This window comes from Sceloporus occidentalis, unplaced genomic scaffold, assembly GCF_023333645.1.
Source record: "Sceloporus occidentalis isolate IW3139 unplaced genomic scaffold, rSceOcc1.0.p SCAF_1, whole genome shotgun sequence".
Taxonomy (NCBI): domain Eukaryota; kingdom Metazoa; phylum Chordata; class Lepidosauria; order Squamata; family Phrynosomatidae; genus Sceloporus; species Sceloporus occidentalis.
The window spans coordinates 288,533,920-288,548,706 of NW_028316981.1; the positions used below are offsets into that span (position 1 = coordinate 288,533,920).

The 14,787-nt window shown below is 38.3% G+C and overlaps 1 protein-coding gene across 1 annotated transcript in view; it reads left to right on the top strand.

The window, feature by feature from the left end:
- Nucleotides 1-14,787, top strand: part of ARL15 (ARF like GTPase 15) — a 253,220-nt gene that overhangs the window by 111,431 nt on the left and 127,002 nt on the right. The window contains exons 3-5 of the mRNA XM_089495700.1: nucleotides 2,534-2,678; nucleotides 5,721-5,780; nucleotides 8,450-8,658. Of these exons, the coding sequence (XP_089351826.1) occupies nucleotides 2,534-2,678; nucleotides 5,721-5,780; nucleotides 8,450-8,658 (414 nt within the window). The remainder of the gene's footprint in view (nucleotides 1-2,533; nucleotides 2,679-5,720; nucleotides 5,781-8,449; nucleotides 8,659-14,787) is intronic.

Below are 14,787 nucleotides of genomic sequence, written 5' to 3' on the forward strand. Positions count from 1 at the left end.
TCACATCGTACTTTTTAATTTCATCAAAGAACTCCACATAAGTTGTTGATATCATGGGAGATGGATATTAATTGTGGACATCAGTGTAACATAAAGGTGTTTTAAAATTTAGCGTTTTGACTTATTTTTAATTTTAATCAAGTCCACTGATACTGATTGAAAACTGTTTCTTTACATCAGGGGTGGGAATTATGTGGCCCTCCAAATTTAATTGAACTGTAATGCCCATCAGCCCTAGTCAGTATAGCCAGTGTTGAGGAATGCTTGGGAAATGCAGTGAAGCAACATCTGGAGGATCATAACCTTTCCTCCCCAACCCCCTGATTTACAGCAACTGATACTATCTGTCAACCTTTGGTCACTTAATACAGGAATGCATAGTTGTGCATTCAGTAATTGGATATGAGTCTTATCATTCTGTATAAAAGCAGAATACGCTGTTTGCTGATTTTCACATAAAGCATTGAGATGAGCACATTAAAATGAGAAATTAGACAGTGTGATCTTGTTGTGTGGCTTGAAGCCACTGAGGAATATGTTCAGAAAAGGCATGATGTATTTTTCTCATTAACTGTCATCACACTGCATTCTCATAGGACTAAATCCAATTGCTAATCCCAACTAGAGTAGAATTTAGCCAGCGCTTACCTGGCTAAAATAAACATTTTGTTACCAGCTCCTTGCAGCCCTTCCCAATTCCATTCCTATATTCCAGGCAATGTCTCACCATTTTCATCATTATAAGCCTACGAAAGAGAAAGCAGATTACGAATTAGCCAGCAGAGAACCGCATTATATATTTGCTCTTGTCTTAATCTTATTGAAGCTTCCTGTCTTCAATAATACGTCTTTCAATAAAACATCGATTTTTAACGCATGTTATTCCTATTAAGTCTGAACATATGTAGACTGACTATATGTAGTATAATAAAACATACAAAGTACTTGCAGGTTTGTTTTGATTGAACATATTAATTGAAGGATTTGTTTCTGAATAGCAATTCTTGCACTACAAAATAAGTTGATCAAAAAGAAACAACTGAAAGCTGGATACTGGTCTAACGATGAACAATTGCTGATAAAATGTTAAAGTTAAAATGTTTACATTCAAACAATAATTGTTCTTCCAGTAAGAACATAGTAATAATAGCCAGACTTTTAAAAAAGAAAATAATCATTTTATTAGGTTATTTTATTAGAATAAAATAATAAAATAATAAATAGCCAAAATATGCAAAACAAATTCAAATGCGTGCTGGAAATGCCAGAAGAAAGGGGGTACATGGTTTCATATGTACCCCTTTTCTTCTTCTAAAGCAGGGATAGGCAACCTTTTTGAGCCGGGGGCCGGGTTGCTGTCCCTCAGACAACTGGGGGGCCGAAGCCAAAAAATAAATAATTAAATAATTTTTAAAAAATTTAAATAAATAAATAAACTGGGACAAATATAGGACAACATTTTCAAATGGTGGACACTTTTTTAAAAAAAGTGGAAGACACGCAAAAAAATTTGTTGATTTTTAAAAAAATGTTAATATAAATGCATGTTTCTGAGGCGTCTATAGACAATTGCCCCCCTTGACCCTGCGCGCGAGAGGCAAAAGGCCTCGGCGGCAGGACCGGGCTGGGGCCGGTCCCAAGGCCTTGCCGGTCCGCATCCGGCCCACGGGCCGCAGGTTGCCTACCCCTGTTCTAAAGCAAAGACATATTGGAAAAAGATACACATTATGATAGAAAAGATACTGAAGATAAGATTGAAATTGAGACCAAAAATTTATTTACTTAATATGTTAAACAAAATACCCACACACATTGAAAGAAAATATTGGAGACTCTTACTTTATATGATTAATGCAGCTAGTTTGTTATTAGCTCAGTATTGGAAACAATCTGAAATCCTGACAATTGATGACTGGTTGTTAAAATTGTCAGAAATTATGGAAATGAAAATGTTGACAGTCCGTCTTAGTCAGAAAGATATTGAATTGATTGAAATGGAATTGCTCCCAGTTAATGAATTTTGTAAAAATAGATGGAAATAAGGTAGATGATACAAAGATGGTAAAAAGTTGAGAAGTAGAGAAATAGAAATGTAACAAATGATACCAGTAAATCTCCATTAGTACTGTTTAGATATATATGTATATAACAAAAAATAATAAGTCTTGGAACAGATGTGGAGAGATTGAGTAGTCCGTGCAAGAGAATAAGAGGAAGTATAATTAGTTTTAGGAATATAAAACAAATATAGTTGGAAAATTATAATATGCTTTGTATATATTTATAATTATATATTTCTAAAAATAAAGTTTAAAAAAAGAGAATAATCAATGTTTAAAAACCTGAAGTATTATTTAAAAAGTTATTTGGTTTAAACCAGCAAACCCTGGTAGTAATCCCTTAAATCCATGTGCCAAAATTCTGTTTGTCCCTTGGTTTTTTATTTAAAAAGAATATTTTTTTCTCTTAAAATATTTCTTCTTCCTCATAGCAAATGTAATTGAACTTTTCTTTTTTATACTTCCTCCAACAGTGTTTCCGAGCGCTTTGCTGCAAAGGACCTCCACCACCACGGCCAGAATATGACTTGGTTTGCATAGGTCTCACTGGCTCTGGGAAAACTAGTTTACTGTCACAGCTCTGCAGTGAATACAGAGAGAATATAGTGTCAACAACAGGTAACCAAATCTTTTATGTAATGTTTTAAACTAGCTATAGCTTACAAAATTCTGGCAAAGGTAAGTGGTTTATTTGAACTCAAACAGAAGTACAGTTTTAAATTAAGTTTAAATTTCAGATGTATCTGTGCTCATTTGTGATCTAAGAGGTAATAAATCAGAGGTAAAACAGAAGTGACAAATTACAGACAGCTGATGTTACCTGTTTTGCTTTATAAACATGTGGCTTTAATAACACTCAGAGAAATTTCCTGCAGTTATTCTATTTTTCTACCAATCCACCTGTCCTATGTCTCTGTGAAAGAAACCTAAAAAAGACCTAGTGCTCAGTGTCAAAGTTGTCTTAATGGGACACATTAGAATTTTTCACATCTTTGTATTTTTTTATTTGCATGCATGGTTTAAGGTGAGAAAGCAGTTTGGATTAGAGCCTATGATAGGGGTAGGCAACTTGCGGCCCGTGGGCCGGATGCGGCCCGGTGAGGCCTTGGGACCGGCCCCAGCCTGGTCCTGCCGCCGATTGCCGCCGGGGCCTTTGAGGGGCAATTGTCTATAGAAGCCTCAGAAACATGCATTTATCTTAACATTTTTTAAAAAATCAGCATTTTTTTTCACATGTCCTCCATTTTTTTTATAAAAAAGTGGCCTCCATTTGAACATTTTGTCCTATATTTGTCCCGGTTTATTTATTTATTTAATTTTTAAAACATTATTTATTTATTTATTTATTGGCTTCGGCCCCCCAGTTGTCTGAGGGATAGCAACCCGGCCCCCGGCTCAAAAAGGTTGCCTACCCCTGGCCTATGATGTGGTTGGAGGGTGTCTAACCCTTTGACCCTGTTCTCCAGCTGCAGTCTAAATCTGCCCCCTCTAAGTTCCTAATAGTTGTGAAGGGTGGGGGAGGGACTCTTCAGGCTTAGTTTCATAAACTCATAAAATTCTCTTCTTCAGGTTATAGCAGGGTTTTTTTTTTGTGGCGGTGGGTTTTGGATGCATTGTAGCCCCTGTTGTGTCACTGATCCAATGTGAAGTTCCATCATCCTCTCTAATCTGAATTTGAGAAAGATTTCTTGTTAAAGTGGTCTCTTGCGTGAGTGAGTTAGAAAGTACAGGGGGATTTTCTTTTTATTTCACTGCTGTATTAGGTTTTAAGAATTCTTGTCATTGAAAACTGTAGACATCCTCTTCTATAGACTGCATTTCATGATCTGCCAAAGGAAAGTAAGAATCTTCTCTAATGAAGTCTGGCTTTCTTCCCAAATACCTTCAATGAACATACACAATGTAATCTGGTACAAATAGATAGGATTTTGACTCAATAATATATATTCTTTCCAATTATTTAAATTGGAAAGAGAGCTTTCTTTGGATGGCTCTAAACAGCAGTGTTGGCTTAATCACATAAGCAGAACTTGTGTGGCATGGAAAATTTAAGACCTAGACAGATGTCTCATACTTATTTCTAAGTCCTCATCATACCACTTGTTGTGTAAAAAGATGTAGCACAGCTGCGACCAAAATGAAAAGGCTGCAGTTGATAGAGGTAATCATAATGGGTCGTGTCCCATGTAATAATGTCCAGGAAATGATATAGTATCTTAGCATGAAATCTAAAATATATATGAATTTTGGAAATATAAGTATTTAAGAAGAAAAATAAGTAACTAGCCCTGCTGAGGAGATGTTTTAAGGTGCAGGACTTGTATCGGGTGAGCTAAAGAAGCACTGCAGGCAGTGGTGTCATTCAGATGGTTCCCACTAATTCTCCAGAACTGCTTGCTAAAATTAAAAGATGCAGAGGTTATAGAAGTTAAAGGGGGATCCAGGAGTAGTGAAGGGGAGGAGGAGGAAGATGCTGAAGAGCAGGAGAAAGAGGTGAAAGAATTAGAGGGAGGTAAAGATTGGATCCTCCAGAGCCATGGGCAACAGCCAAGGATGGGGACTGGTTGTTAATTATTTTGAATGAGACCACTGACTGCAGATGTGTCAAAGTGATATCAAAGGAAGTCAGGTGACTCAAGGCTGGTGGTGAACCTCCTGCATAGCCATGTTGTCTTTTCTCTGTACGGTTAGCAAAACTCTCCTGTCAAAAGCTGCGAACATACCAGAAGGTTTAACTTGCATAGGGCTACTCAGATAGGATTGCAGTTTGACTGCAGTATTAAACTATATATATCACCTGAGCAGCACCTGAAGAGCAGGTAAAGATGACAGAGAGATATGAGGATGCAATATTTGCTTGACTCTCTGCTTAAAGTTATGGGAAAGATACCTCTGACATCCAGAATGTCACAACTTCAATCACTTGCAGAGCTTCTTTGGCTGTTTTGTTCCCAGAATGGCATGGTTCCCATTATTGGTGTTCTCCCCAAGTCCTTCACCAGCTTGTAAGATCATACTTATAGGTCTAAGACTGAATTATGCATCCATTTTTAAAAAAACCAAACAAAACAAACCCAAAATACTGTGTCCCAGTAATTATAAATTTTGTATCTAGATATCAGTTTGTATAATTTCCTATCATACAAAGAATAAATTATTAGACAACAAGATAGGAGTTGAATGAATGCAAAGAGATGAGTTACATTGGACACCAACTGCTTTAAAGTAAAGGAATGTTCCATCTGCTTTTTGAATCCGCTGCTGGTATAAATGTGGTCTGGACAAAGATGCCCATCTAGATCAACGTGTCTTTAATGTTCCCCATATAAAATAATATTTAAATGTCCCCACTTGTATTAAAACTAGACACATTTTATAAGAATTTGTGTTGCTTTATTTTATATAACTGTTTTTAAGATCATGTTTTTAAATAATTCTAAATATTTTTGGCAGCAAAATGGATCTCAAAGGAATGAGAGAAAGGGAAGGGCCTGGGATTAGGAAAAGGATTAGTGAGAAGATAACTTTTGAAACCCTGCCCAAATACTTTAGGGTCAAGACAGAGAGGAGTACTACTACATTTAACAAATATTTTTCCTTGGACAATCATTCCACTGCACAGAAATTATTAACTATTTATTTATTTATTTTTAATTTCAGGTTTTAGCATAAAAGCAGTGCCATTCCAGAATGCCATCTTGAATGTAAAAGAACTTGGAGGTATAACACTATTAATCAACTGCATAGCTGACTGGTAGCTCTCCATTTCCTTTGTCTCTTCGTGATAATAATATTGTATGTGTAGCAATTACCAAGAACCTACAAACCCTAGATGCTAGAGGATAAGCCAAGTGTTACCCTGCCTGAATGGTTAAGTTGAAAGCAAACACAACACAAGATAGCCCAGAAAACAAAGGTATAGAAATGTTGGAGGGGAGAAAGAAAAAAGATAGATTAGAATAAGTAGGTGAAAAAAGGTGAGCTGAGAGATGTTTTTTTGGAGAGGGCTATATGTAAATAAAGCAATGGGAAATGTGGGTGTGGAGTTGAATTCCCAAAGTGTGGGAGTTGCTAAAATACGGGTTTTACTATAGAAGGTGAAGGTAAAGGTAGTCCCTTGACATGAATGTCTAGTCGTAACTGACTATAGGGGTGATGCTCATTTCTGTTACTAAACTGAAGAGCCAGCATTGTCTGACTACTCCAGTGGTTATGTGGCCAGCATGACTGCGCCGAATACTATTACCTTCCCACCGAAGTGGTACTTATTTATTTACTTGCATTTACATGTTTTCAAACTGCTAGGTTGGCAGAAGCTGGGACTAGTGACAGGAGCTCACCCCATCATACAGCACTCAGGTCTGGAACTGCCATCCTTCCGATCTTCTGATTCTCAGAATTGGTGTCTTAACCACTAAGCCACCACATCCCTTTTATTACACCTATTACAGTTACTATTACTATAGAAACCAAATTAAAAACTAGAATATTTCTGAGTGATTTGGCTAAATTCACATGTAGATGCTTGGAGAGAGATGAAACCATAAAATTCATGCATATTTGCCTTATTTTTTAAGCTCTAATTAAGCCTGTCTATACTTCCAACTCAGGATACAACTAGTGCTCCTGAAACTAGTTGTATCCAGATCTTAGTTTGAGCTCTTAATATTTGTGTCAAATAATAGATTAAAATCTATAAACTACAGATTGTTGGTTGCCACTAACTTGCAAGCTTTCAAGAATCACAGTTGCTAATGGCAGCCCAATCCAGATGGATGTGTGTGTCCCTTGAGGATTAAATTCATTTTCATTTTAAAATCATTCATTTCACCAGTGAGAGGTTGAGAATGGGTTTGGGGAAGAAGTTGACACATCAATACTAATGTGAAATCAAAACAAAAGCTATTTTGAGGGGTCTAAAATATCTAGGATCCTGCAGGCCAGTGGATTCTGGCGGGGGATTCTAGGAAACTGTGGTCTAAAAAGTAAGTTTCTGAGCTCTGAGAAAAGGCAACATATTTCTTATTTGAAACCTTGAAATGCCATCCAAACTGACATTAAACACATCTAGTATAGGGCCAACTGTCCAAGAGCACATGGGGATGTGACATGATCTACTGTGAGAAGATCTCTTCTCCAGCATACCTACAGTATGGAGGAGGTGTCATTGAGCCACTGCATTTGCACTTGCAGGGTACATCTCCTGTAACTTATTTATATACTTAGGGCAGTGAGCAGGCTACTTCTTTTCCCAGCACTACTTCTGAATTAGTGCTATTAAAACATTTCAAATACAATAGGTTCTCCGTATCCATGGACTTGCCATCCATGAATTTCAGCATCTGTTGGGGGGGGGGGGGGCAGCAGAGGAGGAAGCAGTGGTGAGGAAGAGGAGGGAGGAGGAAGAGGAAGGAAGGAAGGAAGGAAGGAAGGAAGGAAGGGAAGACAGTGGGAGAGGAGGAGGAAGAAGAAAGAAGAGGAAGGAAGGAAGGAAGGAAGGAAGGAAGGAAGGAAGGAAGGAAGGGCAGGAGGAAGAAGGCTGAGGAGAACAATAGCAGGACAGGTGCACCTGAAGCATCCCTCCTCTTTAGTCCTCCTTTGGGGCACTTCCTCCAAGTCCCCTCCTTCCCAGCTTTCCTACCTGGGATATATATGGACTAGGAGCAGAACCCAATCAGTTCAAAATAGTGGAAGAATTGGCATTAGGAGAGAGGAGAAGTGAAATGTAAAAAAATATATATATATTTAAATTTATTTACATATTCTGTTTAACTTTACTCCCTACCATCCCAAAGCAGATAGTCATAATGACAGAAGATAATCAAAGGGGGTCAAGCAGACTGGCAGCTTGGAGTGGCCTCTGGCTGCTCCAGCACTGGTTGCTCTCCACTGTCCACAAAAGATGCAAGGCCAGCTGCCATGGTCCACAACAGACCGTTGGCAAGAAGTGCTTTCTTTGTGCTCTTTTTACAGCTGGGTTTGGGCTGCCTTAGGCAGTCGCAGCGCAACTTTGGCTTGGTCTGGGGAGGTGCGCCATCTGTATGCCATGTCCCTGGATTGGCCCAAAGGTGGCACGTTTGGCCCCTCTGTTTCGGGTCCAAGAAAATCTAGAAAAAATAATTCATTAAGAGAGAATTCCTGCGATAGTGGAAGGAATGGGCCCCATGCATCTTAGGCCAAAATAAGCATCCGAACAAATTGACACACATTTCACTGCTAGTATAATAGGTTAAAATATGAGAAAGGTGAGAATTTAAAATGAGTTCTGATATTATTTCCAAATGTGAGATGAAACATACTCTTTTTTTTTTTTTTTAAATCTGTCTAAAGTTTCTGCTTGATTTTTTTTTATTTCACTGTATTTATTTTTTGTTTGATTATCCTTAAAGGGGCTGACAATATCAGGAAGTACTGGAGCCGTTACTACCAAGGATCTCAAGGTGTAATCTTTGTATTAGACAGTGCCTCTTCAGAAGATGAGTTAGAAATTGCTAGAAATGAACTGCATTCTGCGCTTCAGCATCCACAGTTATGTACTTTGCCATTTTTAATATTGGCCAATCACCAAGACAAGCCAGCAGCTCGTTCTGTACAAGAGGTATGTGTAACCCAGTATGAGTGTATGTGTTCCTAACTATTCCTAAAGTGCTGTGAAGGGAAGAATGTTGTTGTGTGTTTGTGTGTGTGTGTGCATTTTTCTACAATATCCAGGATCAGTAAGGGTTTATATGAACAGAATTCTTCTTTGACCACATCTTGCTTAAGGGGGAAAAGATGCTTTTAACTGCCTTTACCAAAGAGTGCCTGTATGCCTTGTTGGTTTTTAATTTAAGGTTGGGTGTTTGTTTTGATATTTTCCCCTTTTTTGCTATTAGTTTAATCTTGTTTTCTTTCTTCTAACAGCCTTAGCACTTTCCTTGTCCTTCCCCATTGCTTAAATTTTCCAGCAATATGCACACTTCTGTATAAAAGCTTTTATGTTCACTCCCATGCTAATGGGTAGTAATTAAGTTTCGCTTCCTGGTCTTAACTTTAAAAAAATCTAGCAAAAATTTCCTACCCTATGGGGGCAAGGTTGTAGTCTTGCTTATTTTATACACATTTGTGTGTGTGTGTCCATGTGTGTGTAGTACATTGTTCTCAGTAAATGTATTTACCGATAAGGAGTTAATTTAAAAGGCTTTATTCAACTCAGTCTTTGCTAAATTTCCACTTTCCTTGTTAAGGCATTTATTACACTTCTTTGTGTTTGTAGTAATATGTGTTTTTAATGAAATTGGTATAAATCCAATTGCTGATCCTAACTAAAGTAGACTTACTGAATTATTTGCTGAATGGAAAGTCAACAGTTTTGTAAATCTCACTGATTTAATGGATATATTCTAGTTGTAAACAGCAGTTGGATTTTGATCCTTGAAAATAATCATAGAATCATAGAATTGTAGAGTTGGAAGAGACCACAAGGGCCATCCAGTCCAACCCCCTGCCATGCGGGAACTCTCAATCAAAGCATCCCTGACAGATATCCATCCAGCCTCTGCTTAAAGACCTCCAAAGAAGGAGACTCCACCACACTCCAAGGGAGTGTGGTCCACTGTCGAACAGCCCTTACTGTCAGGAAGTTCCTCCTAATGTTGAGGCGGAATCTCTTTTCCTGCAGCTTGCATCCATTGCTCCGGGTCCTGTTCTCTGGAGCAGCAGAAAACAAGCTTGCTCTCTCCTCAATATGACATCCCTTCAAATATTTAGACAGGGCTATCATATCATCTCTTAACCTTCTTTTCTCCAGGCTAAACATCCCCAGCTCCCTAAGTCGTTCCTCATAGGACATGGTTTCCAGACCCTTCACCATTTAATGTCAGTGTTCAGACTGAAATGCTAAAATTGTATATGATATACTCTCTCCTTACATTGGGGTTAAATGTGCATGGCCCCTAAATTAAAAACAGCAGCAACACTATATTGCCATGCTCTTTCTTGGCCTGCATGGGCAAATGGGAGTATATTTATAGATCCGGTTGAAGTCTCCTCTAACTATTAACTGGACCTGTCTCTGAAAATCCTTGTTTTCAGATGTCTGTACTTGTGTAGATTGTATTAAATGTATGCAACTGTTTTTGTACACATGTTAATACTTGGATTAATATTTATCTACCTTTATTGAGAAATTAGTGTCCAGTAACATTTTGTATTTAATATTTCTTGTGTCTTCACCTTAATCTTCATGTTCAGCCATCAAAGGGATAGACCATAGTCTTGTCTTCCTATGTCCTTAGAAGTTCTGCAATATCAAAGGTTTGGGAACCATTAGTTGAACGATAGGCACATAAAATTCTCTGCTAGAGAAATCTAGTACAGTACTGTAATTAATGGGAATGTACAAGAGCAATGGTTCTCACGTTTTGGCCCTGCAAACATCAGTTGCCAGAAGCCTCCCTTAGCATGGCTAAATTTGTTGGATTCTGGGAGATGAAGATAAAAATGTATGAAATACTAAAGGTTATGAGCCTCTGTGCTAGAGTTCCTGCTAGCAGAGAAGTCTAAGTATTTCAGCAGACTACAAATCCCATGATTCCATAGGATGGAGCCACGGCAGTTAAAGTAGAGGGAGACCACATTGATACATACTTATTGTTTATTGATTGGCCCTTAGGCCATATCAAAATAACACAAAGCAGATAAAACACGCTATAAAATTCTATAGAAGGTCTGTAGAAATTTAAAAAGGTAAATATAATAAATCTAAAGTCTGAATAAAATACCGTACAGGTACCATCTGAATGCCATACAATTTAAGTACAAAACCCATAAATGAAACAAAATTATAAAACTTCATTATAAAAATCTATATAAAGGATTCAAAGTACAAAAATGGGTAAAATGGGGGGGGGGGGGATACAGCTTTAAAATTATATTACATAAAACAGAAAGACTGAACATCAGCTACACATCAAAATTCTTCATTTGAGATTCCCAATTCCCAAAGGGTGCTCAACAATGGCTCCTTTTCATCCTGGAGAGAAGTGACCAATGTAGTCCCACAGGGCTCTGTCCTGGGCCAGTACTGTTCAACATCTTTATCAATGACTTGGATGACAGAATTGGGGGCATACTTATCAAATTTGCAGATGACACCAAATTAGGAGGAATAGCTAATACCCCAGAGGACAGGATCAAAATTCAAAATGACCTGAATAGACTAGAAAGCTGGGCCACAGCTAACAAAATGAACTTCAACCGGGAGAAATGTAAGGTACTGCACTTAGGGTGAAAAAATGAAATGCACAGATATAGAATGGGGGACACCTGGCTTAAGGAGACAACATGTGAAAGGGATCTAGGAGTCTAAGTAGACCACAAGTTGAACATGATTCAACAGTGCAGTGCGGCAGCTAACAAGGCCAATGCTATTTTAGGCTGCATCAATAGAAGTATAGTGTCTAGATCAAGGGAAGTAATAGTGCCACTATATTCTGCTCTGGTCAGGCCCCACCTGGAATATTGTGTCCAGTTCTGGGCACCACAATTCAAAAAGGACATTGAGAAACTGGAGCTTGTCCAAAGGAGGGCGACTAAAATGGTGAAAGTTCTGGAAACCATGTCCTATGAGGAACGCCTGAGGGAGCTGGGGATGTTTAGTCTGGAGAAGAGTAGGTTAAGAGGTGATATGATAGCCCTGTTTAAATATTTGACGGGATGTCATATTGAGGAGGGAGCAAGCTTGTTTTCCGCTGCTCCAGAGACTAGGACCCGGAGCAATGGATGCAAGTTCCAGGAAAAGAGATTCCACCTCAACATTAGGAGGAACTTCCTGGCAGTAAGGGCTGTTCGACAGTGGAACAAACTCCCTTGGAGTGTAGTGGAGTCTCCCTCCTTGGAAGTCTTCAAACGGAGGCTGGATGGCCATCTGTCGGGGATGCTTTGACTTGGATTTCCTGCATGACAGGGGGTTGGACTGGATGGCCCTTGCGGTCTCTTCCAACTCTATGATTCTATAATTCATCACCGCTACAGTTTACCCCAATTGTGTCCCCATGTATCTAGCTCTCAACTGTATTACTTTACATAGAAACCGAGCTGTGATAATAGATATTTTTGAATCTTGACCACTCATGAAGTATGAAGTTCTAACATGGGTATCCCAGAACATTGATCGTTTGATATAGGGACCAAGATACTGGACTCTTTCCTGTTGGTACAAATCACACTTGAATAGAATATGAACTAAATCTTCAATCTCTCGGTCACCACAAATACAAGTTTGCTCATCGTAAGGAATACCATTAAATCTATCATAGCTTACCATTGTGTCAAGCTGATCAAATCTAGCTCAAATAAATGTCTCCCTCAGGTATTTTGGCATTTGTATTTTTAGATAATTAGGTCTTTGAAAAGTGTGTTTAAATTGGCTCAGCCATTTTAAATTGCCTACCTTACTAAGGGTGGCTATATCTTTTTGGGCCTCGATAGCCTGGATTCTCTGTCTCGCACCCTTTTTCACTTTTTTGACTACAGTAACAGAGTAAATATACTCTGTGTCCCAGTACAGCTTTTAAAGAGTTGATTTCCTGTAGACTTTACAGCTGATTGCACAGAAGCAATGGCATGGAAAGCTAATTCAGACACAAGAGGATGAAGAACACTTTTAGTTGGAGACAAATAAGGTCAAGCAGTTTGTTAAATCCTGATTTGTTGGAAGATCAGTGTTTAAATATCAAAATGCAGGTATTTCCAGAGCTTGAAAATTTACATTTAAAAAGGAAGAAATTCACAATAGACTCACCATTACTAAAAAGTAACTGTTTAGTTACTTTTTAAAACTGAATGCTACAAACTATCATGCTGTAGTATATTAAAAAAGATACTCTCTTTCTATTTACCTTGTCATTTCAACACCTGCTACAGATCACCTGGAAGTATCACCAGCTAGTGCTTGAACCATATGAGTCCTCCTTCATTATTTAGTCAGGGCTTAGCCCCCTAATTATAAAAGTGCAGTTAGACCTCAAAAAAAGTGAAGTCATGCCTTGCTAGCTTACAATTGTAATATAACTTATTTATGTCTTAGTTACCTAGGAGAAAAATTAATTAGTCATGTGTAGTTAATTTTAAGCTCTGGATACTTCATGGAAAGTTTTACATATGATGAAAGAGGATTTGTGGCTCTTTTAGCAACAGCTTACTTCTTTTTGAAAAACAGAAAAAAACAGAAATACTATCAAGATTTTTTTAAAGTGTCTGAATGCATCTTGTCTTCTGGTTCTTGTAACCCCCTCCTGTTTCATCTTCACAACAGCAACCATATGCACCACTTGAAATGGTTGCTTTGAAAATAGGGAGAGCTGAAACAGTACCTCTGTAATTCTCAGCTTTGCATTCAGTCCAGTGGGATTCTTTGATATTTGTTGTTTCCAATTTCTGGAATAAGGTTTCCAGATCTCAGGACCTATCCCCTATTGTCTAGTCCTCAGAGGAGCAGGAGGAAGCTCAGGGTGCAAATGTTATATTCAAAAGTTTGTGTATGCATATTTTTCATTTTCTAGACTTTTTTTTAAAAAAAAAATCAGTGTATTGCTCTCTCCAACTGTGGTTGATACCATGCTGAATGACATGCCCAGGGCCCAGCCCCTTGAATATAATCAAATCCCATCTCCCATGACACCTCAGGTGATCATTCATATAAATTAGTTCTAGCCAGAGATATATATGTGAACTGATTGACTTGGACTCAAGTCAGACTCAAGTTGCTTCAATGACACGATTTGGACTGAACCCGGCAGTAAATGATGCTCTGGACACCTGGAACAACTACTGAGAAAAGTCAAGGAAGAAAGTGAAAAGGGAGGCTTACTGTTGAACATAAAGAAAACAAAAATAATGACCATGGAGGATCTTCACAAATTCAATCTAGACAGTAAGAGTTCCTATACTTGGGATCAAACATAGATCAGAACGGAGACTACAGTCAACAAATCAGGAGAAGGCTAAGAATGGGGAGGTCAGCAATTGTATTTCCCATTACCATGTATAGATTTGAGAGCTGGACAATTAAGAAAATGGACAAAAATAAAATAAATTCATTTGAGATGGGGTGCTGGAGAAGAGTGCTGAGGATACCATGGACAGCAAAAAGAACAAAAAGTGGATCCCAGAGTAGATGAAGCCTTATATTTCCCTGGAGGCTAAGATGACTAAACTAAGGCTGTTGTACTTTGGTCACATCATGAGAAGATGCAACTCATTAGAAAAGACAATAATGTTGGGAAAAGTGAAATGAATTAGGAAGATCAGTTGTTAGACTCAATTCATGGAATCTGCAGAAACTGGGAAGAGTAGTAGAGGATAAGGGATCTTGGAGATTTCTCATCCACAGGGTCACCATGAGATTGACTTGAGGGTGGATAACAACAATAACAACAATTCATCTTGAGATTATATACTTTTAGCACCTGACTTGCTGGCCTAATTTCATCAGGAAACAGCAAACACATTAGGCAATGGTCTCGAGGTGGGGATTGAGGTCTACTGAGCAGCCTGTCTCTGCTGCACATCGGATGAGCCTTCTAAAGCTTTTGAAAAACTTTAGAAGGATTCTTCCACCTCAAGCCTATTGTGTAACACATCTGCTGTTCAAATCTACTTGATTTTCTAGATACTGAAATCCTCCCGTCCTACAGGCACCAGCACCACCCTTTTTTTCAGTTAAAGGTGGCTCCCAGATTTGAGG